The sequence below is a fragment of the Rissa tridactyla genome, chromosome 3 (assembly GCF_028500815.1).
Source record: "Rissa tridactyla isolate bRisTri1 chromosome 3, bRisTri1.patW.cur.20221130, whole genome shotgun sequence".
Taxonomy (NCBI): domain Eukaryota; kingdom Metazoa; phylum Chordata; class Aves; order Charadriiformes; family Laridae; genus Rissa; species Rissa tridactyla.
Window position 1 is genome coordinate 53004950 of NC_071468.1, and position 26215 is coordinate 53031164.

A 26215-nucleotide genomic window follows, 5' to 3' on the forward strand; every position below is an offset into this window, starting at 1 on the left:
CCCTGGGTTGCCTGAGCCAGCCAAGGGCTGGGCCCTGAAGGGCTCCTTCCCAAGTTCCAGGGATAGCCCTACCACTGAGCCGGTTACACTCCAGCAGCCCCAGGACCAGACAAGCTTCAGCTGCTATTAATGGGAAGAGAAGCTGGAAAACCAGTGTTTTATTTAAGGCAGGATGTGAGACAGCTTGTCTCATAAGCCTGGAGGAGATCTACTCCTACCACACTCCCACCACACAAAAGCTCTCTGCACTTTGAGAGCAGCCAAGTGCAGCTGGACCAGATTTGACATGTTTCATTGACTTCCCAAATCCAGGAAGCAACACACGAGTTTACAAGGTCTCCAGCAAGGAAATCAATGAAGCACATTTTCCCTTGTGCTCATGAAGGTGCCACCAGGAGCAAATGCTGATATAACTTGTAGGAAACTGTGAAGCAAAGGCAGGCCAGAGCCTGCCACATCTGCAGCTCCTGCTGTGGCGGTTGCAGCGCTTATGGAAAAGAATGCCAGTGTGATGGGTAAGGGTTTTGAGAGTCAGCTTTTGTAGTTACTCATTTATTCATCCCTGTAGTTGCTGTGCTTGACTTCTTGCCTCCTCCCCCTTTTTCTTTCTGCACAGAGTTTTCAACAGGTTTTAAATCGATGAACTATAATAAAGGCAGCTGTTCTGCCAGATTTATTTTGTTGCAGAGCAGAGACATCTCTGCAATCACAGCAGGACACCAGCTCCACAGGACACATAATTACATCCCCCATGTCCTTCTTTTGCCCATAATCTCTCCTTACCTTTTCAGAGCAACCTCATCATTGGCCCCACTTTGCTGGACAACATGCTCCTTGCCTTTGAGGCCCTCACAGCAACACTGGACACTAACTGGAGCTCAGGCCAGTTGAAAGCAAGGGCACGATCACCCTCCTGCCGCACTGAGAAGCGATCCTGGGGGAACAGCACACTGCTTGCGAGAGTCCAGCAACACTTTGCTCAGCTGGAAGCTCTGTCCCTGCAGATGATTGTTAAATGTCAGCAGTACCTTGCGCCCCGCACAACATCCTTATTGAAAACCAGCGTTCCCCAACAGCGCTAGGGACCAACATGACAGAAACAGTGAAAGGCAGCCACAGTACCACTGTGCCTGTTTTCTTTTGCAACCACAAGACTGTCACAGCTGCTAAGTGGAAAGGACTAGGAAAATTGTGAAAGGTGCTGGGTATTTCTTGGCAGACCCAGCATTGCCCCAGTGCTCCGCAGGGCACAGGACCCCCTGGACAAATCCCATCTCAGAGTCCTGCAGGTCCCTGAGCTTGAGCCCAGCTCACTGCAAAGGGGTGCCTCCGCAGGGCTGGCCCTCAAAACACGAGAGATACAGCTCTGTCCTGGCCCCAGCCCCATCCTAAGCCTCCAGTGGTGCAGGACCGGTGGGCTCTCAGTCCCCTGGCAGCTGTAATGCTTTTCACACCCTGACTGGAGTCTCAAAATAATGGGTTTTTTAATAAAATTCTGCATGTCTGTGCATGCACACATTTATAATGCTATGGAGGCTTAGGAAAACAGTTTTGTACAAAAAAAAAAAAAAACAAACACAAAAGAGATGCAGATTATGCTCGATGAAGATGATATTAAGACAAGAAAACTTAGTGGTTACACATTGAAAACTGAGCAAAGCTATTACTTCATGAAGAACTATGAGTCTTTCTCCCATGCACTCCTTTTCATACTGTGGAGTTGCCACATGCCCAAATTTGTGAGTTTGAGGAAAGATAATAAAATCCCCAATGAAGGTTACTGTACAGGCACATGGACTCACATGAACACCATAACACATGAAGACTAGCAAAACAAAAAATCTGTGCAAATATGTTGTAAGTTGTACCAAGACTGTATGAGGTTTGTAGTCATCTCGACTCCATAACAGAAGTAAATATCTGTTTTATTACACCAAAGTCAGACTTCATAGAGGCTTATAAAGTTTTGTTGGGATGGACCTACCATCCTCAAGTTAAGATCTGCCCTCATGTTGAGGTCCACACAGCTGGTATGAAGAGTTTCCAGCTCTGAAACGTATTTATATTATAGCGTACAGAGAGGGAAGCAGCTATGCAATTAATAGGGACAATCCAACATTGTAAATAAAGGTTAGGCAGCTAAAAAAAAAAAAAAAAAAAGAAGCAAGACAGAAGAAAGTATTTATTCCAATTTGCCTTTCCATACTAGTGCCTTAAAGCAGGCTACGCAGAGAGAGTTATGCCTTCTTCAGTCATGCGCTGCTTCTGATGTTTGGACATGGAGATAAATCTTTTTGGCCTTTGGAGCACTTTGCCTGCAAGAATAACAAGACATGAGCAGCAAACCAGGAATGAAGGTGTTCAGTGAGCAGCTAACGACAAGTTCTTCACTTGCCCTGCCTCTTCCCAGAGAAAATGAGCAGCTAATGCTCAAATCCTCTAGATTTGCTCTGGCTCCTCAGTAGATACTGGTGCTTCACTCACCACGTGAACAGCTGCTATCAAGAATGCCCTCTTCTGTTCCACAAGATCAGTTAGGTTTTTTAAGCACAAATAACATTTATAATAGTGTTGCAGCAGACTTGAGAGACTAGTGCAGCTATTCACAGGCCAGTAAAGGCCTATGCTGCTTGTTTTCAGATGCCTAGGTAGACAACTGGTAAAAAGAAAAACGCTCCAGCTAGAGTCTGGGAATTAACTAGCAAATTCTTGGAAGGGTAAGAGGCAGACAAGTAACCGCTGGTCTTCCCCCCAGGGAGCTCTGGGCAGGGATTTTACACAATTTCAAGTGAAAGCTGCTAAGAGTTCATCATCCTGACTCACCCGTGAAAGTTTTCAACATCTTCAACAGTCTCAGGCAAAACTCTTCCTTTAGTTTCAGGTAGAAGCAACACCAATCCCCCCGCAATCAAGCCAAGAACAGCTTCAAATCGAACAGATGCACAAAGACCTTGTTAGCACATACCAATTTCCAGCATATACACCACTTTCTACTGCCTGGCACAAAAGGACTCATAAATGGCATTTTATTTTGTTCTTCATACAAGATGTGCACGTTAAGGCTCTATATGCAAAACCAGCATGCCACCTCTGGAGGACGTGGCAGCCATGTGGAGACAGCAATGAGACAAGCTCAGTTATGAGTTATGCACTGAACTACAACATCTCAGGCTGGACAGACAACTGTAAAAGGGAAAGAACCCTCTCCCTTTCTAGTCTGAGCATATGCCAGGAAACGGATTCAATTTTTCTGCCATGTACCTACCAAGATTTAGAAAATACTTACACAATGTGATTAACTTCTCCACTGATATTTTCTTTTACCCACTTTGCATGTGTTTGGTGTCCGTATTTTAAATCTACCAAGCACTCTCCTAAACACGATGTCTGTTAGAAGCTGCATATTGCCATTCAAGACATTTTTCTATAAATAGTGTGCTGATCTAAAGATTCAGAAAAGTTTTGCAGACCATGACCTGAGAATTCAGGTCACTAGCCTGCAAACTCTCATCTTGCATTTTTTTACCAAACCCTTTCCATATAGCTGGAGAACAGCCATTTAACAGACTGTCAGAAAAGTTGAAGTGTAACAGCCACACTAGTACTCCATTAAACAGGCAATTACGTGAAACTCTAGGTTTTGGCTCCTGGACTGAGACAATATACCTCACAGAAGAGCAGTAATTGATCAGATTGGAATTCATGAAAATATTAGTCTCATCAAAACTTTAGAACGCTTCTTAGCTCTTTCTTTGCCATCTGTTGAACTTGTGTTCACCTCTAGCTTCCTTTAAAGTGCAAGGAACAATAATAAGGGCAAAGGAGACATGAATGCATAAACAAGCTCCAGGTTGTTATAAACTGAAGACTATGGCCTTTGTAGAGCGGAAGAGGCTTCTGCTGCATTTGAGGCAACTCAAATTGAGCCTCAGCTGCTTTTCCCTCCTTTTGAAACTTGGGCCCTGCCGCTGCACCCCAGGAGCAGCCAGCGAGGAGGTAAGGTGGCACTTACTGAAGACTATCAGCGGCAGATCGTGCCAGACTTCCACTAGTCTGTAGACGATGAACGGGACGATGACTCCTCCAACATCACACAAGGAGGAGCAGACCATCACACCGAGGTTCCTGGTTCAACAGCAAAGAAATCACGTTAGCGTCACAGCACTGCAGACGGAAGGGCATGGATCACAGTTCTGACCCTTGCACAGGGCATGCAGCTCAGCAGACCACAAAATGGCAAAGCAATTTGCTAAGCCCTAGTTTTCCACTGGTGGGCACATCTAGGAGTCATTTAGACCTAAGTATCACAAGAATAAAAAGCTTAGCAAATAGGAACAGGAGGGTATATCTGTGTTTTCACAGTTGTAACCAAATTGCCAAGGTTAAAGATAGAAGAGAATCAGGCCCGAAGCGTCTGACGGGAGTCTCCGGATACAGTAAAAATGTAAAACCATTAGCTTCAGTTCATCTTAGGTGATCTAGTGCAAAGTGTGGCAAACGATTCTTCTGTTTGCTAGACACCATTAGTAAAATTTTAAACTCCACTGTACTCATTACGAATAGAGAAATAAGATTAATAGAGTCTCGTGATTTCATCATAAAATCAGTGTGTCCCCAATGAAGAAAGGAGGAGTAAGATTCATCTTGTCAGTGCAAACATCTTCTCTGCAGGCAACAGCATTCAGTCATGGGGTAGAAAGGAAATTTTGAAGAAGAATTAACTCCCAAGCTTCACATTTCTGCAGCACACATCTACTTCTGAGCTATTCACCCTGCAGCACGCTTAGAAATAGGGGGGAAAAAAATTCAGTCCTCAGGTGAAGGGCTTGAGTTAACATGCATTCTCCATAGCAGACTCCACTCTGGACAGATCCATTTAAATGTTATTTTGAATCAAACAAGATACAAACCCAAGCACTATGTGGGACTTCAGAACCGTCATCCACCGCCGTTGTCTCCACTTTTCCCTTTATTTCAGTCTCATGAGTTTTCATCTGCCTTAAAGCACATCTGTTGTCTTCATGACTCTACTTTTTAAAAGCATTTTACCTATGCTCCACCTACTTTATGTTCAGCAGTACCCGTGTAGTTCTGAAGCATTTGAGGGTAACTTATTTTAGCATAAAGTGTAACATACACATTGGCCTCAACTATTTGCTTCCAGGCCAAATGCCAATGGGGAGAAGGATGCACCTACCTGATGTATGTTGGATACAACTCAGTGTTTACAAAGCAAACCATTTCAAAAGCCATCGTGATTCCCATTCTCCCGATGCAAGCAGCAATCACTTTTAGCCAATGTATGTCTGCAAAGAAAATGCATTCGACGCGTTTAAAAATATCCCAGTGATTCGGCACGAGTCAGTTAATACACCACTGTTATTTCAGGGTCGACCTCTGATCCCATGTCACTTGATGTTTTTATTGGGCCTTCTTTCACCTGTGTGAATGAGGGAATGGGAACAGCCAGCACCACATGAGCTGTGGCACAGGGACCTTCCCAAAGCAGCACAGGGGACCCAGGTGCTTTGAGATTTATTATTAGCAGTGCTACAAATGAACCTCATTTCACTTCTGCAGTGGGAGCACTACCAAGAGTCAGGGAGGCAGCACCCAATGGCAGGCATGGGTTTGTGGACCTTGGGAAAAGGGAAGGAGAGGTGGGTGCTGTTCCCAGGGGGCAATGCTGGAGTGGGAAGCCACCACATGGCCTCATGGAAGCCACCACATGGCCACGGGCAGGTGACTCACCCTCTGGGATCAGGGCTGTGACAAGACAGGCGGCCCCAGCCACCAGGTTTGACGCAGCCCAGGGGTAGCGCCGCCCAACACGGTCGATGGTGACGATGATGATGAAGGCAGCTGGGAACTCAACAAGGGCAGAATAGAGGAAATCCAGATACATGTTCCCAGCAGCTACTCCCATGTGCATGATGAGCCCCTGGTAGAGGACGGAGCTTGTGAACCTGGGCAGAGAAGAGCATCCCGGCTTCATTAGTTGGACGACCGAGGTCTGTGTCCTGCGGGAGCCTTTTTAACCAGCTCTCCAACATTATCTTCTTACCAGTTGTACATCAAAATTAATGTGTTTTTTCTCATCTGTGGTGTCCTGACAAGGTCGATGAGTGAAGGACTCTGCTTTCCAACATCTTCCTCTTCAAATTTAATATCCTGTGGAAGAGCCAGTACAAAGTTACTTCTACTGGGAGGAACTGATGGAAGGAACTATCACAATGCTTGCTTACATGCATAAGCAAACCCTGAGCTCACCTCAAAATGGGAAGGCATCTTTTTCCGATTTTTTTTAGCCATATCACTGACAATTCTCATAGCTTTGTCATTTTTGCCTTGAGAGATCAACCACCTGGGAGACTCTGGGAGGCACCTACAATGCAAGTGGATGCTATTATATACCAAAACAAAGTTCATATAGTCCTTCCATGTATGGAGACTGTCACGAGAGGGCTTTGGTTGAATAGAGGCAGGTGAGATTTTTCTTTGTTTGGTTGGGTTTTTTTTTTTATGTCTCCCCTCTTTCCCCCCCCTCAGGAAAAGTAGGGTATCCCGCTGCTGAAATGGGAAGAGAAGCAGTTGTGTAAATGGCTTTACTCAGAGATGAGTTTCCTAAAGATAAATCAATCAGGGAAGGGCTTTGAGTGAGAGTAGTGCTATCATGTTATTCAGCCTGTTCACCACAAACTGGCTCCACTTAGGCAGTCATTTTCCAGTTGTGCCATCACAGGTTAAGAAGTAGGAAACAAGCTAGAACTGGCTTGCCAATTCACAAATACAGAAAAAGGAAGACAATGAATGTCTTTCATTATTCCGAACCTCTGAACCCATCCAGACAATTTCTCAAATCAAAGCACTCAAACTGAAAAATATCAATCAAAGAGAGAGGAAAGAATCCAAAATAAAGATGAACCCACATGGCCTTCTTTGGTTGCTCCACAAAAAGCTGTGACTTTTTTTTTTCCTTAAAAAAAACCCCAAACATGTAAACAACCTGTTACAGTTATGTTAGCATTCAACAGCCTCTCAATAGCCATCTTTTCAGTGTAGGATCCATTAAGTTATGTCAAGGTATTTCTTTTCCTTTATGAAATGCTAAATGAAGATAATAATATGATATTAAACTATCCTCCCCCAGTATTTTTCAAAATGGTCTGTCTTTTAAACATGTCAGGTGGGGTGCGCAGGTTAAGATGCAATGAAATCTCAGTTGCTGAGGGGGCCTATTGCCCTCTGCTTTTTTGCTGTGTGCCTCCTCTTTGCATTAAGAGGCGCGCACAGCCGGAAAGCAGTGCCAAATCTCCCTCCATATCAGGCCCTGTGAGGCAGAAGCAGCTGGGTTTTGGGTTGTGGGCAGAGGTACAATGAAAGCCCATTTACCAGTAGTAGAGGAGGAAGAAGCAGCTCGGCAGGGTGACGGTGAGCTGCAGCCACCGCCAGTGAGGGATGGCGTAAGCAATGGCATCGAAGACCAGGAGCCCAACGGAGAAGGCTGTCTGGTAGAGGATGCCCACCGTCCTCCGGTACTTCGGACCGACGACTTCCGTCACTGCAAGCCAGCAGAGAGACAGGTGAATGACAGCTCAGCCATGACCACCCAGCACAGCAGTAACTTGCTGTGCAGGGAGGCTGGAAGACCAATGCCATGTTAATGACCTGAAGAAACCGTCTTGGTAATACTGGGCTTCCTGGCATAAAGCCTCCAGACAAAAATCCCCCGGTGCTAGCAGAGGAAGGTTTGCTTTTCTGTCACCCAGACTCTCAGCAGAGAAAACACTGCTCCTGCTCTTACACTGGCCTAAGGCATCCAGTAGTGTCCTCTGTCACGGGAGCATCCAAGTAAATCAAACATTCCTCAACACGCACAGATGGATTTTGTTGTAAAAATCTAACACCAACCTACCTGAAGTCTCCAACCCAATAACAAAGCATCATATTTTGTTTTTTAAGTGCGGCCTTTCAGCCTGCATCTCACTCCAAGTATACAGGAAATGCTGGTACCACGGGATGGCGTACAGCTTCCCGGTCAGGATGGCTTCACAACTCACCTGCGCTTTGCAACTGCACATCACAGGATAGCCCCACAGGTTAAGTCTTGTTGATACAAAGCTAAAAGTAACTATTCCAGCAGGCAAGCACAAACACGCTCAAAATTTTCATCCGGTTGTGTGTTTTCAAGAAAATAAACCGATTAAAAAAAAAAAAAACAGAAAGCAATTATTTAGCAATTGAAGGAAGTGCTGTGTTGTGGAGCCATGGATTAGCTAATACTGCTGGGCCAAATGATGCACAGAGACAAAGACATCTCCCCAGGCTCAGTAGGACTTAGCCAAAAGCCGCTGAAGGTCCGAGAAGCATCCCAGGAGAGTGTGACAACAAGGTTGCTCTGTCCTTGTACCCTTCCCTGGGCATTCAGTATTGGCCACCCTTAGGGAGAGGATACAAGTTTGAAGGGGCTTTGGGGCTGATTCTGGGTGACTTCTCTCTCATGAGAGAGTTTCAAGGAGAATACAGAAGCAACAAGTTGTAGCTGAGGGAAAACATCAGGATAGGGCAAGTCGTTGTCCTGACAGGGATTTTATGCTCTAAAATGGCATGAAGTTCCCCAGAAGAGGTGATGAAAATTTCATTTATGCATGAAAAATATTTAAGAGGCCAAGCAGGCATCTAGAATATGCACAGGAAGGAACAATCATGTCTTGGCAGAAGATGGTCTGGACTGTGGGCTAGATGTTTTTATTTTATTTATATCAGACATCTGGATAACTACATTAGCAAGATGTCCCCACTAAGAGACTTAATAGAAGTTTAGGGTCTTGACATTTACCTTTTTTCCACTATCACAGTGAAGCAGATCACTCAGAGCTATTTGGTAGAGCCACCTGACATCCTAATCCAGATAAGGGTCTATTGGGCAGCATTCAAAATATTTAATTTCCTTCTTTGGTGATTGCTTGGTGTTAGGTATTTTTGGCAAGAGCCTGAACTCCACACCAGAGAAGTTCCAGGCAGCTCTACCACGCACCAGAAAGCGGTCCTGAGCTGGCCCCAACCCTGCTGCCCCGTAGCCGTGCTTCACCACCAGACCCCATCGGTGCAAAGCACTGGGAGAGGCATCAGCCCAGCCCAGCTCCTCGCACCGCTCTGCAATCCCCCACGTTGGCTACCACTCAGACAAGTGCACAGATACCCAAACAGCTTGTCTTTTCCTCAGCAAGTACATGCTCTTCTTCAGTTATTTTTAGGCTGTAAAGCCTCTGTTTGCCCTTTAATACTCTTTGTGTCATAAAAATACCTCCAATGCTTCCCACCCTCTGCCTGCTTCTTTAATGGCCTCCTCTGTCATCACCCCGTCTGCGACCGGGCTGGAGCGGCTGCGGTCTGCCCCAGGGCTGTCACCTTCCCCAGCCAGTGCCCAAGGGGAGGGAGAGGGGCCCCGGCGCCCAGATCTGCAAAGGGGAGCTGCACTATAGGGGAAAGCCTATCTTGAGGTAACAGCCCTAATATACCATCGCTTGCTTGAGCTTTGAAGGCTACTGTTGCTTCTCCCTAATGACAGTGCTTGGAAAAAAATCCTGAGAAGTCAAAGAGGGAGAAAACTCCTTGATAAAACACCATGGGAGGCATTTTTTAAATAGCTTTTGTTCGAGGTTTTTGGGTTTGGGTTTTTTTTACCCTCCCCTTCATCTTCTGCAGCCAGTCTTGCTCCTGGGAAAAGGTCTGAACTCACCCAGGATGTAGCCCGCGGTCCAGCAGCCCTTGCTGACCAGCCCTTGCAAGAACCGGAGGATGACTATCCACAGGTAAGTGGGCACGAAGACCAGAAGGATTCCACAGATAACGTTTGCAAGGATTGTATTTAAGAGGCAAAATTTACGACCAAACCTGGATTGGGAGATAATAACGTGTAAAGCAAAACACTAGTCATGAAAACACAGGTGGTGTAAACTAGTAAGAGCTTTGTGCATCTTTAAAAAAAAAAATAGTAATACAACTTTGATACACAAGGGATAGATACATACTGACTTTTATTCTTAGCCCATTACTCACTTATCTGCTTTTCTATTCCCTGAAAAATTACTGTGCCAATTCCTCTGCAATTCCCAAAGGCTTTCAGGAAAAAGAAAAGTTTCCCAAGTTGAAGAACAATAGTCCTGTATTTACTTATACTTGGATTGGGACTGTTATGCCTGAATTTCAGAACAGGCAGCTTAGTAATTTATTTATTTATGATGGGGGTGAAAAATAAGTATGGGTTAGTATTATGATTCTGATCTGTCTGTGTGCACCAGATTTATATACCACAACCTTAATCTCTAAAAATCTAGTATGTATGGATCTTTTCACAAGTGGGCTGCATTTCTCTGCTGGAGGAACTCAGAGCCTGCTGCACTAACAGCCCTAGGCAGGAGGGGAACAAGGCTGGGGCCAGGGGGGAAAAGGACTTCAAATACTGCCATTTGTTTCTTTTTAACCCCAGCCGCCTGGGCTAGGGCGGCTGTCTCTGAACAGGGAACTGAAGATGCCAGGACACAGGGATTTCTGCTTTTTCACAGTGCCTGCTGCCGTACCTATCTGGCAACCTCTGCGTCTACTGTTTCAAAGCTTCTCCAAAGGAGGCAAGATGTTTTCAAGCTGCAGCCACACAGAGTGTGACAGATCAAGTGGGGGCTCCAAACCAGCGTGTCCCAGCTCCAGTTAACACCCCGGGGCTCTGGTGTGGCACGGCAGGGAGTTTGAGGTGTACATACACAGACCCAAAATAGTCCTCGTGGGCTCTGCCGGACTCGCCAGCAGGAGATTTGTACAAACCACCAGGTACGGCCTAAGAGACAGAGTACTGGCCCATGTCAGCCACGAGGCTGAACCTCGAGGTGATTGACCTTATTTTGAGGAGAGCAGAGATGTTAGCAGTTGCACAACCTTCCTCTGCCTTTATCTAAGCTTAGCTGCTGAACACCGATAAGGGAGGTCAGAGGTAGTACTGTCAGCCCACACGTACCTGTCTGCTATGTAGCCAATGTTTATGGAGCCAATGAAAAACCCAGCATTCACAGCAGACTGAAAGAGGTCCAGCTTCCAGGAGTCCTCACACACCAGGTTAAACTAAAGGAGCAACCACAGTTAGATGCAAGAGAGTGAAATGAGGAGCTGGCTCACATCCACAAGTTTCCTTCGCTTCAGTTAAAGATTTAAATTTGTTTCTGGGTCAATGACCATTTTATCAGCACCCAGAAACCTTACTGACTTAATTAAGCCTCCAACATTAAAAACAGGATCAAGCCCTTGAGCAGTTTTCTGGTACTTCCCATTCATGTCTCATTTCTTGTTACTGGAAAGAACATAAATGAGTTATTACCTGTCAAGATCGGGACCCTAATTTGTGTTAGGCCTTGTTGATCAAATCCGCATGGACCAAATGAGTTTTTTTACAGCTAATGGTGAACATACCCTTGCATGTCACAGTAGTCCCTGCAGACCACTCGGGACTAAGGATGATGCCTTCACTAAAGGTACCCCAGATGCTTGCAGAAGCTTCCCGTGGAGCACCGGCTCCCCGAAGGAGGGTGGGAGGAGGTATCTGCATCTGCCCCTGAGCCCACAGCGTTTTCTCTCTGCGCTGGCCTTTTGCTCAACTAAATTGTCCTACAGCCTAATGTGTCTGGCAATCAGGTATTTTGTATCCAAGGCCAGGCTTTATACCACATGGCTACACACATATATTTGCCATCTGGCCTTAGTTCCCTTATCTTACTTACGTAGATGTACGTAAGAGCCACTGGAGAATAAGTTATTTCAAAAAGCTGTCCTAACACGACTGAGAATCCCTTCTGGTAAACTGGGTTTATTTAAAGCTATGCATCTTTAATCAACATAAAACCAGATACTCTTCCTGATGTTCTGTGGGGCTTCCCATGAGGTTATTCTTCCATTCTTCATTCCTTCGAGCAAAGTAACATGCTTCACTCTGTGCTATTCTTTCCCTTGCTTAGCTGCCAGAGCAAGGGACAACATAACAGAGCCCGAGAGCTTTCACAGACACAGTTCACATCCAGAAGAAAAACCCGTTGCCAAAACGCACACCGAGGCGCGTGATGTTTCTGGACGTCCTGTGAGGGAAACCACCCATGGGCCTGGCCTTGCACCCCCTCCGGAAGAAAAGGGAAGGTTACTGGTGTGAGAGCGTGACTGCACAAATCCACACAGACTCTGCAAGTTTTCTGCTTCCCACAGCCTCAAGAGATCATTCATGGCAGGGGCACCTGGAGCACAGCATCTGCTCGAGCCTTTTGCAGCGAGATGTGCCTGCTGCGCTGCTGCTTTGTAGGAGTCCTGGGTCACCCTCCGTTTGAGGCGTCTCACTTCCTCACCTAAATATCACACGGGCCATACTTTGCTGGAAGAAGTACACTAACAATACAGCACCCAAAAAATCTAGCTCCAACCTCTTCGAAAACTGTAGGAGCTGAAGTTGCTAGAGCACAGAATTTACCTGCTCCTGTGTTTGTGTTAGATATATGGGAGAAAGAATTCTGATTTCCACCATCTCTAAAAACTTGGTGGAACTCTCTATGACAAAATCAAGTTTGTCATCCCAGATACTGATTTGCTTTTAAAGTTAAAGGGCCTGAAACCCCGAAGTACCTTGAGTAGCTTAAATACCATTTTCAGTTTATTCACACATCTCCTGAGAACACAAACCAGCTGTCGGATTTGCTGCAATTTATTTCCAAATTAAGGAATAAATGAATTAAGGAATCAATGACCCATAGTCATTCCATTGCATTTGAAACAAACTTTAAAGGAGTTTCTTCATAAAAAAGAAAAAAAAAAAGGGGGAGACGGAACCAAAAGGGTCACAGCTGGGCGCGGATCCCAGGAAGATGGGGGTGTGTGTGCAGGGTGCCCGCTTGGGGCTGGGCTGGTTTTGTTTGCAGTGCTGCGAGGGGCTGCTCCAACACCCCCCCCCCCCCCCCCGCCCCCAGCACTGTTTGCACACCTCCGCCAATCGCACCTCTCCCATGACCGGAGTTTCATTCAGAATTGGACTTTATCTGCCTAGGGGTTTATTTGCCGAAATATGCTTTGCTCCCCCAGCTGGAGATATAAGCCTCCCGAGCAGCCAGGGCAGCGCTCCACAGCAAGGACAGCTCGCAGCAAGAGGATCCCCACCTCCAGGTAAGCGGGCGTCATTTCAACACAGCCTAGGTTACGTCAACCCTCTCCCACCTCCCTCAGCTGGTCTGTAACGCAGGGGGTAAGGGAAGGGGGGGGTATTTGTTTTTACCTCCGTCACGAGAGAGGTCCCTGGGGAGTCATAGACCCAGCCGTCCCGGCAGGGACCGAGGGGGACAGCACTCCGGTTGCCCACCAGGCTGCTGAGGGGGTCGGTGCAGCTGATGCCCGTGGCGTTCCAGTCCACCTCGTACCTCCTGCAGCGGCTGATGAAACTGGCCCCATGGCCACCCCACTCAGGAACCGTGTGATTCAGCCGCTCCTCCGGGCTCCAGCCGCACCGCTGGCTCAGCTCAGCCACCCCGGGGCTGAGGCAGCGATGCTCGGGGGTCAACCCGAAGAAGACGACACCCACGTACACCGGGGTGAAGGCAGCAGAAAGCAAACACAGGACAAAGAAGGTTTGCTTCTGGAACCTGTCAAATTCTCCAACATTCTCCAAAATGTCATCTAGGGTTGGCATTTTGGCATCAAAACCACCCCAAAAAACCTCATCTAGGTCTTCTCTGCAGCACTGATATATTTAGTTGGCAGCAAAGCTATTTAAGTAACAAAGACATTTGACCAAAAGTCAAGACTAACTCCATAAATTATTAAACTACATGTTGCAAGCTTTATTTTTTAAGGTTTCGTTTGAAATCAGACCTTAATTCACCCAGGGAGAATTTACATTTAACCCCTAATCAGAGCACATATTTTCCTTTTCTCCAGAAAAGTCACTAGCGGCCACAGCACTTCAGGTTGCAGGGGGTTTTTTTTGTTAGCCAAACCAGCTCCTCAAAGAAGAGGCATTTTAAGGAGTAGTGTAGATGGAAAATTCTACCAGCGTGCAAACAAATGAAAAGTTTAGTGTAGCAGTTGCTGGGCACCACACATGAACAAGTCTTATCAACCAGGTTCTATAAAGAACAGGTGAAATTGCATTCTCTACATGGAGCCATGTAATGGTAAAGGAACAGTTTTCCCACAAACTCCAGTATCGTGTATGTCTCACCCCTGCAGCCACCCTCACTCTCCATTTCCAAGGAAAACTCCTCCCACCCACATCGGGGCACACAATTTTCACTTGACCATAATCTTTGCAGTGATACAAAAAGATAGAAAGCATTCACTAAGGAATTACACACTGGGAAGAGCTTTGGGAAACCACAATATAAAATACTTATGGCCAAAACAGCTATTTCTTACTACAGAACTGTAAGACCTGTAAGACTTCAGGTAGAATTCATCGTTGGGCACCCCCAAAAAATCCAGTTATATCAGGCTCCAATGATACTTCATGCTGTCTACGGATAGACACTTGCTACTCCAACACCTTTTGCTGACAACAAAACATCAGAAAGAAAAGCATACGCGAAGGTAACATTTTGAAGATACAAAAAAAGCAAAAAGTGGTCTGGAAAGTGACTTGCACGGTTTAGGCAACCAGGCAAAAAAACTAAAGACCTCCTCTCAATGCATTGCAAAAAATAAACCAGCTTTGAAGGCCATTCTGGCCCAGGAACAGAAACTGAACCAGTTCTTCACCTGATCTTGCTGCCCATCAGCCCTCAGAGGAACAGTGGCCTAACCAGTTATGAAAGCTGCTTTGTAGAGCATCACTCTAAGACCATTCACTGCATCACACAGACATGCCCCCTCCTCTCCTACCTCCTCTTCTCAGGCAGGAACAGCTGAAGCAAGGTAACAAGAACTCTCCTCCTGTGTTACCCCAAGCCCAGCACAACACCATCCCACGCCTGCAGCAGCTCCACATGGAGCTGGGGGAGGACACACAAGTGCACAGCAGCTTCCATGCTCACAGCCTGTCCCTGCAGCCTCCCTCACCAGGAGGACATCATGCAGTCATCTGAGGTCAAGGAAACCAAAAACTGAAGCCTGGGTAAAGTTTAAAACCATTAGGCCTAAAAAACTTCACGTTGCTTTGTTCCTAGCAGTTTTGTTTAACTGTTTGGTAACAGTGTGCGTAAGTTCCACATGAACTCAAAAAGTTAGATCCAGACTGGGCCTGTTTTCCTGATTTCCCACCACGCTCTCTGCGGTCCAGGCAGGGGTTGGGTGGCACTGTGCCATGCAGGTGGGTGTCTTCAGCGTCACACTTCCCAGGGAGTCATGCTGTTACCTGTCAGGGTTTCTGCTCCTGGCCCAGCCATTTTTACACACACATCTGGTCCCCACCATTCGCAGAACACTTCCCTCCCTATGGTTAGGCAGAGCATTCTACTGGAAAAATAGTTGGGTGAAGCAAGTCACGCATCCAGCTCTGAACAAGGTAAGATTCAGTCAGCCTACCGACAAATGCCTAGAAAAAGCGTGGGCAATAGTTCCAAGACTATTGGAACGCACTGAAGTCACGCACCGCTGTCAGCTGCATATTAGAAATAAATCATTGATACTGCAGAAATAAATCATTGATATTGCTCAGATAAGCACCTCCCGGCAGAGTATCTTTGTTCTACCTAAGCCTCGTTATGCACAGTCACAATGAAGAGAGCGTGTGGTGTTACACCTGAACACACGGGAAGTCATTTCATGCAGCAGTTTGTGGATCAAACAATTCCAAGACGCCAGCCTTGAAGACCTGGGGACAGGAAGCAGCATTCTCCAATATCCACTGAGAGAACTGGTGCAATGGTTAACCAGCAGTATTAAAAACACACTGTCAAGCCTCTCATTCCCCCAAATTAACCTAATGCTAAATATGAAAAATACTGCTTTTGTTTTAAGTATGAAAAGGAAAAGATACAGCTTTAACCAAACTAATTTACAGCTTCACTGGTAGCAATACAAGAGAAAGAAAACCCAAGTCTGATAAAAGAAAGAACACGCCACTGGGGCTTTACCTATATATTTCAGGTCTTTGTCATCAAACATCAGTTCTTGTTTTGAGTGATGCAATTAAGACGTTAGCTATCACAGCAAAAAAGGGTACCACCAGGCTGATGAGCAGCATTGCAGACTAGTGTAAGAAAGATTCCAGACTTGAGATGTGGGATTTGGAATATCCACTTCATATCTTTTATTGAAATTGCTGAATAGTTTATATTACACTATTTTGATTCAAAATGGAGTTTTTATAAAAAGAAACCATTGTTGAAACTGAGTAAGCCAGCCAAAAGGAACAATGAAAAGTTTCAAAAAATTCTGACCAATGCATGTACTTGTACGATGCTTTGAAACCCTACCATTGCCCATAATTTAATTTAGGAAACACCCGGAGAAGAGCAAGACTGCTAGAGGAAATTTGACTTGTATTCATTGCCAGCAACATTTCAAATCAATGACCATGGCCAGGACCACAGCGTAAGAGCTAGAACTTACGCTATCAGAAAACAACGGCCCAAACTTTTTTTCCTTGTAATTAATACCAGAGAGAGGTATTGTGCCGATTGGAGCTCCTCTAATGGTTGGGCTTTTCTTGGCGGTGACAAACTGGGCAGTGCAGATGTATTACAGGAATTCTGCCTTTATATCCTTGAAAATTCTGGTTCTCTGTGCAGTCAGCCTAGTCCAGCCATAATCTAGGGGGGGGAAAAAAAAAGAAGTCTTTGGGTGCTTGTCAGCTGCTTAGGCAAATACTGATGAAGTCAGTCATAGACCAGTACCAAAAAAATATCATGCAAAGAACAGCAACCATTTCAGGCTAAAGCTATACAGTTGTACCTTTCAGTCAATACCTCTGAATCAATGATCTGTTTAAATTAGAACGAATATTCAAATTTACAGGATAAATTAGACCAGTTCCAAAATTTACATCAAATCATCCCAACACACAAAAGTTATATTTTTTCCTTGTCTTACGATGGGTGAACCCATAGAATAATACCCTGCCGGCAGGAAGAACACGTTGCTATTAAGCAAACCTGAGTAGTGAGGATCAATAAATACAAGGAGATAAAATGTTAGTAGTCAGATAACTTGAGTCTCAGGAGCCAGGGGCTTCATTAAGCCTTAATCCTTTCCTTTCAAAGGTTTCTTTTTTTTTTTTTTAAGCAGGCATTTCACATCTATGCTGAGGCTTAAAAAAAAAAAAAGTGTCCTGGCTAGAGAGAGTCAACATAACTCAGCCAACTGGATGTTAGAAATCCAGCCTTACTGAACAGATCATTGTAAACAACCAAGAAATCTTTCTCTTCTTCCCTTTTCAATGGTTTCTTGTTAAAGGCAAAATTCAGAAAAATCTTTCAGGCTGAAGTCCTCATATTTGGTTGGAAGTGTTGTCCCGTTATATATAATCTCTCTATATATATTTGATTAGGCACAAGAGGGGTTATTAAACATTCAACAAGTCCTCATCACTATCATCGTGAAACGATACTGTATTTGTAGAGTTCTGTGCCTGCTGTTGGCCTGGCTTGGCTTTTGTTTTCCTTTCTTTTCCCCCATTCAGCAAATAAGCTTTGTCATCACTTCCAAGACTGGGTGGCTTCTTTTGTGGGTGCTTGCTCTTGTCTAGTCCTCTTCCTGTCTGAATCTTTACATCTGGAATGGTTAACACTTCATCCTCACTGTCCAGGTCATCCACGTGGAGAGAGGTAAAGGCTTCAGACGTAACAGACTTGGTAGTAATGTGACCGTTCTCCTGCCCTCCTTTTGCTGTCCTTTGATTTGGTGCTGCCACTTCCTCCATAAGCCACTCTGTTTCATTCTCATTAGCTTCTTCTTCACTGTTTATCTGCAAGAAAAAAAATAAATATGCAAGAGAAGACTGCATATACTGCCACATGCTGATCTCCCCCAATTGTCAGACCTCACACCACACACACGGCCTTGGCTTTAACTTAGTCATAAGACAGTGATACCATAGTAGTATGCTGTTACGATTGCTTTTCACTGTGTCTGAAACAGACTTCTTTCTCTTCCTGTACAGGTATGTGTTATTTGGCTTTTTATGGACATTTCCTTAACTCTATCTTCCTTTCCCATTTCACTATAAAAATGTAGATATCTCAGCTATGTGGCTTTCCTGAAGCCAAATGGTATGGTTTCCATATACTGACAGAAATAGGAATTAAGGGGATTTATTTATTCATTAGTGAAAGCTTTATATTAAGAAAATTCAAGAAGAAACAAAGCCTTCGATTTTGCCACTGTATTACCTTTGTGTATTTGTAGGCAACACCGGATGTTCTTCTGCAGCAGTTCGTTATCTTGTTTATTACGATTTCCCTAGAGAAGAGGAAGAATGTTGCATTGTGGAGACTGGTATCCCCCTTATTAGCCCTCACTTCACTGGATTTTTACCATCAACATAAATCATTTCACCAAACAAGCTGCAAGCTATCGCAGAGTGACACTTGACCCTGAACCACTAAAAAAATTCAGTCTATGATGATCTTCCCCCTTAACACACAGCTTCAGAGTGACTGCTCTGAAACACCTCTGGCATTCACGTCTAAGGGAAAAAAAAAAACCCAAACTTGTCTGGAAAGCAGAGAATCAGCTGGATTCGCACTTGTTCCCCACCACTGTTGCATGGTTCCGGTTTAACACCATAAAAGGAGAGGTATTTGTCACATCGTTTTATCCTCCTTAATTGGCAGCTGTTCACAATAGAGACTAGCCCAATTCAATTGTGTAGTCCAGCCCTCTTTACATGGGCCTTCAGACAGCAATGCGGAATTCATAAAAAAACCCAGTGGTTTAGCAGTTGATGTTGCCAACCGAAAAACAGAACTGAAATCTCTGAAGTTCACTACTTCTCTTTCACTGAGGAAACCAAGTTCTACCAAAGAAACTTCTAAACCCCCCAATCATTTCTTACCTCCTCTCTTTTTTGTAGAACAGCAAGATTATTAGGCATGCAGTGAGAACAACCAGGAGGACACTCAGCACAGCACCAACAGCCTGACTTCTCCTTGAAAGGCCTTTATGTACTTGGGCCTCCTGATCAGTCTGATGCTCGTGGCTTCCTGGATCAATGGTTGATCTAGTAACATAAGTTGGGGAGAAAAGGATGAGTAAGATTTTTTGACGAGTTGCACCAAACTGGATTAGAAACAGTGGATTCAAAGAAATTAAACATGCCACACCATCCTCTCAGTCTTACCCAAAAGCTATAAAGAACTGAATTCAGGGGATTTTGTTCTAAGTAAAAATCACTGAAAAAAAAAAAAAAAATGTATGTACTGTGCCTACATACTCATATGCTTTCCAAGAGTGCATAAAACTGATTACAGTCAAGACTGAAGTGCACAATTAAACACTCTAGAGCTTACACAGAAGCAGCTATCCACACAAAGCTGCTATTTTGGAACCAAATGTGCACCTGAACAAGCTGCAAAAGTGATAGCAATTACTTACCTTCCAGCTTACTATGGAACTACACAGACCTCAATAACTAATTGCCTGTTTAAACCAGAATAAGCAGTTTTCCTGCGTTTTCAAGCTAGCAGCCAGAAAGTGAACAGTACTGGTAGTTGTCACACCATTCTTCGCAGTGAGGCTGCCAGCATGTCAAGAATGCCAGTAAGTACCTAGATCCAGTCACTGCTTTTAACACTGTCACCTCATTACTCCTCTTTGGATCTGTAGATAAGCTGATCATAATTAATTGCAGAAATACCTCATTATTCCTCTAAGATCTATAATGATTTGCACTCCAGCCTAAAGGAGTAGGCAGATAGAGGGGAAGGCAGTCTTTGCCATGGCTTTAAAGTTTTCCAGACAGTAAGGCAAGGAGGACAAAAAAACCTTACCCAAATATTGGTTACTTCTCTCAGTAGCATGAAACATCATGTTCCAGTAGCTACAGTAGGTTTTACTCAGAATAATAATATTAATTCCACCACAACTCTCCATTTCCCATGTAAACAAGCAGCCTTAGGTGCAAATCAACTTGGCACGCTTTTATTTAGTGGTCATGTGCCAGGCATCACATACACGAACACCAATTCCATCTACCTGTGAGTCTACTGCTATTTTAGCTTTTCATTTTTTCCACAATCACTGTGATGAGCAAATACAAAAAAGGCTTTAGCTGAGAAGTGCCGATAAAAGCTGCTTTCAGAAACGGTTAACTACTCACGTTAACGGACACACAGCAGCTGTGTACCAGGTAAATAAATACTGGCAATCTGTTGTCTCATGAAGGAATTCAGGGATGCCTTCCTTTGCTTGCAGATTGCAGTGGAAGGAAATGGTTGAAGACACAAACTTTGATTTATCTTTACCGCATCTGGAGTCTGATGAAAATGTGACATCCAAGTCATCATCTACAACGAGAAGAAAATCTTATAGTTTACTACTTCCTTGAGAACACTCTGTTCACTAGGCCCTGGAAAGTTAGGTATTTGTTTTGCAGTAACAGCTTTGCGGGTGAGCTTGTACTTTCACATAGCTGATCCTATCTGTTGCTATGGAACCATGGGCTAAGCTCTTCGCAAGAAAAAGTAGCTACGTAAAGAAGATGACTGCTTATGCAGCACAAGCGCAGTGGAAAACAGAAGACCACGTCTTCTATCTTGCGTTTTTTTTCCAAAGTCTTTCAACAAGTCTCAAGCCCAAACCCTATTAAGGCCACACTCACCACTGAGCTTACACAATAAGAAGGAAAAAAAAAAACCCACCAACCTAAATTCTGCTAGGCAGACTCTGGATACCTTCACAGAAATGGATTAGTACAGATGTTGTGAAACAAGAACCATTTTCTGCTGAAGCAATTCACACAGAGTATCAAGCAATTCTGGCTAGTGAGCAAGTACTTACCGTTAACATAGTATTTAGCTTTCCTGGCGGAACCAACTCTCCGAAAGCGACGTTCATTAGTTTTAACCTGGCAGATATTTGCTCCAGAGCATTCTGGGAAACTTGAGTTTCTTATACCAGAAAGTTGAATTTCATATACGTATTTATCGCTGTTTGTCCGTATGTCACCAGAAGCCGTGTACAACCTGAGGAAACAGAGGGCAGGTCTATCCTTAAGTCTAAAGTCACAGATTTAGGTTATTCCCCAGACATAAGACAGGCAACAGTGGTAGCTGCTACCACCGTTTGATTCTAGAGCAAGTTGGAATGACTGATTCAGCAGCCGGTAAAGATGCAGGACTGAGGCTTCCTCCCTGAACATTACAAATGAGGATTATATTTAGCATAAATATAATCTTTCTAAGAAAGCACAAAAAGCAAAACTTTTCTAGTTATATTGCCCTCAATGGGTGTATGAGCATGTAAATACCTCCAAAGGAGTAAGATAAACTGGAGACAAAAGCATGATCCAGCAGCTCATACACAAGCTAGCCTACTGACCATAAGAACCGCACGGTGTGCTCTATAGCCACGATAAATAGCATAGCTTAGCTGTCTTCTCCAGAAGGGTAACTAGTTCTATGCGTGTTACCCGAGTACTATTTACAATTGCATCCTTTCATCCTGCTGGTCAGAGTGAGAATGCTCTGAGGTTCATAGCTATTTGTTCTAGGCACCTGCTCAAAGGCTGAGCTTGCTCAAATATGACCTGCCTTTAATCTCAACATTACACCAAGTTTTATTTTTGCCCTTTACACCAAGTTTTATTTTTGCCCTGACTTCCTCCCCTGTTTCATCCAGGCCTGTTTGATTTTTATTTTTTCTCTATACTTGTAACGCTATCAGCACGTTTGTACAGCAGGTTTATTCACAATGCTCTGCTCAGTTACTCCAATCCTGCACACTAATGGTTTGTGCCCTGCAAGGAGAGCTTGTTCTTCCCATAACACTTGTACGGGCAGACTTCCTTCCGTAACACTAGCACTGACATTTTGTAAGAGATTCTGGACCAGAGTTATGTGCAACGTTGTAGTACAGTCAGCGTAACTGCTGGTCTTCCCCTCCCCTCTCCCGCGTTCAGTCATGCTTGACCATTCCTCCAGAGCTGTCCTTCCTCACTTTTAAGGCTTCTGAAGCATGGTTTCCTAATTCCCTATGGATCATCTGAGTGGGAGAAAAGGTGCTATGTAAAAAGCCAAGCAGTAGCCTAGGTGAAAACCATCAAGTTCTCTGGCACTGAACTAATGTCTACACACTATGGAAGAGAACAATAACCCACAGTAAAGAGACCTAACATCAAGGTGAGTATGTGCAGGCTTTAGACTAGTCTTGAGTACATCTGGACGTGCTCAAAGCTATAAGCCCAGCTGTGAGCGACACTATTAATCAGGCCTTTAAGTCAGTCATTGGTACGAGGCGAATTCAGTGCTGTTTCCACTTGACAGCTAAGAACCGTTAAGGCAACATAGAATATTCAGATAACAGAATAATCAGTCTGGAGAAGAGAAGGCTCCGGGGAGACCTTATAGCAGCCTTCCAGTACCTAAAGGGGGCCTACAGGAGAGATGGGGAGGGACTCTTTATCAGGGAGTGTGGTGTTAGGACGAGGAGTAATGGTTTTAAACTGAAAGAGGGGAGATTTAGATTAGGTATTAGCAAGAAATTCTTTACTATGGGAGTGGTGAAACACTGGCACAGGTTGCCCAGGGAAGCTGTGGATGCCCCATCCCTGGAAGTGTTCAAGGCCAGGCTGGATGGGGCTTTGAGCAGCCTGGTCTAGTGGGAGGTGTCCCTGCCCATGGCAGGGGGGTTGGAACTAGATGATCTTTAAGGTCCCTTCCAACCCAAACCATTCTATGATTCTGTGATAACAGACACACCAAGCTGTCTTTTCTCGCAGTACAGTTCTAGAGGACTAAAGTGGTATGGTTTGGGAGGGGGTTTTGTTTGGTTGTTGTGGGGACTTTTTTTGGTTGGTGGTTGGTTTTTTTTTTGGTTTTACTTACTTGTAATAAACATCTCCTAAAGAGAAGTTCTTCCCAGTTGCAGGATTAATAACTGTTCCGTTCACCACCTCCACCTCCTGCTGCTTCACAGCACAAGCTGCACGTGTGTCCCAAGTGATGTAGTAAGCACAGTTTTCTTCATCAATCCTACCAAACAACAGACAACTCATGATTCCAGGGAAGAGCAACAAATACTTACTATCTTGAGAAAGGGAAGACGTACAGCTGCTAACCCACGTGTAGGAATGTCCTGCCTAAGCATTATGCCAAGAGTAAGCTAAAACAGTCAAGTAGCACTCAAAAAAAAAAGCTACTTGAAGAGTTGCATTGTATTTTTTCTGCAGTTCCAAGACCTAAAAAGACCTGGCTGCACTTTGGCTTCCTACTTCAAAAGTTCCAGAAGTTACCCCGTGTACCAGAGGGTTTTATCAAAATATTTCGGCTAACAAACATGTCAGGCTGCTCTTGGCAGGTTTAATGTGCTGCATGTTATTTAACTAGGACAAGGAGCATAAGCTAGTCAGATTTTGCTGCCTAGTTCTTTGATTCATACAGAGCATCTTGCTGAGTTTTCCAACTCTACAGACAATATACAGTTAACCAAAACCAGACTGAGCAAAAGGCCATCAACCTTTCTTAGTATTTGTGATCTTGCATCTATACCTCACTTTGGACAGCGTACTAGTTAAATAATCTCTATTGAGGCAACAATAACCCATGTTTTATTAGCTCAATCACTTATCTGCAGTAAACAGATGTTGAGCAAAGTTAAGAGTGGTTATACTACAACTGACATTACATTGAAAACCACAGCATCCCTGCCATTGTTCAATCTAATCTTAAAGTACGACGCCTAAATTTTTTGCCCAGAAATTTTAAGATAAATACAGAATACAATTGTTTATGGAAGTGAACAGGTGCAGAAACTGCAGAAGACCCATGTCTTACGAGTACAGACCAAGGATTATTTTAGAGACTGTCCAAAAGAACGGACAGTCACTGTCCTGAGACTTAGAGTTCACTAGAGACGTACAAAGGAATAAACCATGAAGATCAGTGGTATGTTAATTTGTTACTCACCTCTGCAGCATGGGCATGCCAACTGTTTTTGCACACTTCAGTTCTATAATTGTCGTTACTTTTTTGTTTTTCCTACATTCCTGCCCACTGGAATAACTAATGTACACTGTATCACCTACAAGAGAAGAACGGTGACACTCAGGGTTTTTGTAAGCAGCTGTCAGAAATGCCCTTTGCTCATTCTCCAGATTTCATTACTTTAGACTAACTTCGAGGATTTCTTTGTCCCCTGCATAGACCATATACCAATTACAGTACTTGATTAATTTGAGGCCTTCACCTTGATGATAATTTAAAAATCACTCTTCAGACACCTTTGTATTTACATCGTATTGTGTGTTCAGGTCACCAGTATGTTCATAAAAATGTTTACATTTAACACATCATTTTTTAAACATAAGAGTAGATGAAGATACCCATTTATAAACAAACTCAGGCAATAAACACATGCAATATATCCCATAGTTTTTGTAGCTGGATGGAAAATTTCCCCCGATTTCACAAACTCAACAGCAATTTTAAAAAAATATTCTTTAAACTAAAAGCTTGAGTAAGGTTGAGAATTTTTTTTTATTCCTTAAGAGTGAAGCCAATTAGTCACCTTTCACATGCTGCTTTAATTGAAGAAGTTAATGCACATAGAACAAGTCATCCAAAACAGGATGAACAAAAATAATTCCCCCTCCCACACTTACAGAATCACAAGAGTGGTTGAGGTTGGAAGGGACCTCTAGAGGTCATCTGGTCCAAACCCCTTACTCAAGCAAGGCCACTGGGATCCAGCTGCCCAGGACCGTGTCCAGATGGCATTTGAATATCTTCAAGGTAGGAGACTCGACAACCTCCCTGGGCAACCTGTGCCAGTGGTCTGGCACACTCACTGTAAAAAAGCGTTTCTTGATGTTCAGGTGAACGATTCACTTCTTACAGCTTTAATGACAACACTGTTTATTTGCTTCAGTGTTTTCTCATGGCTTGAACACCACTTTTTAAGTTTGAGGAGTAGTTTTACTGTTTTGGTTTTTAAAACAGAAGATTCACTGGTGGAGATATTTCAAAATAAAGGCTTCACCATAATTTAAGAACCACTATAGCTAGCTTGCAAGATTTAACTATCTCTAGCTCTCTACAGGAACAAAAATAACTCTACCTGTCACATTCAGCTTCTGAGTATGAACAAGTCCAAGAACTTGAACGTCTCCATTGTTGCTTTTCCTGCAAATACTGGCTCTTTCAGGGCAGCCTGTGGGTCCCTCATGTACCCTCTGACAGAGATTCACATAGTACCTACAGAGAACGTGGTAGACAAGACTTCTTTAAAATTAATGTAGGCTAAACTGAAAGAATGACATATAAACTTTAGAATCCTCATAGGAACCTAGACAGGTTGAAAGAAATTAGCTGACAGAATAAAGCATGTACTAAGGTTTAGCAGATTACTTCTAACTATCATTTTCAAATAAATGACTCTGTGCAAAAAGCTTGATCGTTTACCAGATTAGTTCACAATTTTGACCAAACTTGAAATTGGAACTGAATCAAGAAATGCCCAAAAGTTTTTCCAGCTATAAAGGTACTGTGCTAAATACAGCGTATCTTTGGAGCTATACCAGTTAAGTTTTATTAGACCAGAGGAGCTAGTATCAAGGCAGTGAATGAAACAAGTTTTGTCACTCCCCAGCTTATCGTAAGTTTAGAGTTAGATGCTCTCATCATTGCCAACTCATTTCTATTTGCTAACTGGAGGAGGGGAGGCTGGAGAGGTTGATGACTTCCTGCCATTCATATTTTCCTCTAAGTTTCAACTTAGAGGAATTTGGGGGAAAAAAGCCCTACTTAGACTTCAGACAAAAAGTTACACACTTGATTCAAAAGACAGCAACTAAGTCATTAAGATTTTTGTTCAACATGATTAAGAATCAAAAAAATTGCATTTAAACTACAAAATGACTTTAAGATAACAGTTTAAATAGAAAGGCTTAAAAAGCTTTCAGATTAGACTTATTCATCCTTTAAAATGGTTACCAATACAGCGAAGGGGTAATGAAGACAGTAATTATTCATCCTCTTCAGATAAAATGGGTTCCTTTCTGTTTTTTTGTCTATATGCAGTATTAAGCATCGAGTTTTAAGAC

The 26215-nt window shown here is 43.8% G+C and overlaps 2 protein-coding genes across 3 annotated transcripts in view; both read right to left on the minus strand.

Annotated features, from left to right (window-relative positions):
* Positions 1–1936: 1936 nt before the first annotated feature.
* Positions 1937–16105, minus strand: LOC128906551 (solute carrier family 22 member 2-like). The gene is made up of 11 exons (XM_054193912.1): positions 13301–16105; positions 11015–11118; positions 9743–9897; positions 7393–7561; positions 6271–6385; positions 6065–6171; positions 5752–5966; positions 5198–5306; positions 4013–4125; positions 2824–2923; positions 1937–2315 (listed from the first exon to the last, which is right to left on the minus strand). The coding sequence occupies exons 1-11, from the start codon at positions 13709–13711 to the stop codon at positions 2249–2251; spliced, it is 1665 nt and encodes a 554-aa protein (XP_054049887.1). The 5' UTR covers positions 13712–16105; the 3' UTR covers positions 1937–2248.
* Positions 16106–16773: 668 nt separating this feature from the next.
* The window catches only part of IGF2R (insulin like growth factor 2 receptor), a 60072-nt gene continuing 50630 nt past the window's right edge, over positions 16774–26215 (minus strand). The window contains exons 41-48 of one of the 2 annotated variants that reach the window (XM_054193911.1): positions 25231–25367; positions 24081–24195; positions 23001–23147; positions 20956–21140; positions 20276–20462; positions 19013–19177; positions 18348–18417; positions 16774–17923 (exon numbers count right to left, since the gene is read on the minus strand). In XM_054193911.1, the coding sequence (XP_054049886.1) occupies positions 17522–17923; positions 18348–18417; positions 19013–19177; positions 20276–20462; positions 20956–21140; positions 23001–23147; positions 24081–24195; positions 25231–25367 (1408 nt within the window). In that variant the 3' untranslated portion in view covers positions 16774–17521. Of the gene's footprint in view, positions 17924–18347; positions 18418–19012; positions 19178–20275; positions 20463–20955; positions 21141–23000; positions 23148–24080; positions 24196–24775; positions 24961–25230; positions 25368–26215 lie in introns of those variants that run through there. The other variant, XR_008465210.1, reaches the window with a different exon arrangement.

What these genes read in the sequence shown, in the direction of transcription:
- LOC128906551 (XM_054193912.1), bottom strand. Translation starts at nt 13,711, where the DNA reads ATGCCAACCCTAGATGACATTTTGGAGAATGTTGGAGAATTTGACAGG. An exon ending in TTCTTCCTCCTCTACTACTG is followed by an intron (nt 6,386 to 7,392) that starts GTAAATGGGCTT and finishes CTTGCATTGTAG; the next exon opens with GTGCCTCCCAGAGTCTCCCA. An exon ending in CACAGCCCTGATCCCAGAGG is followed by an intron (nt 5,307 to 5,751) that starts GTGAGTCACCTG and finishes TTTTCTTTGCAG; the next exon opens with ACATACATTGGCTAAAAGTG.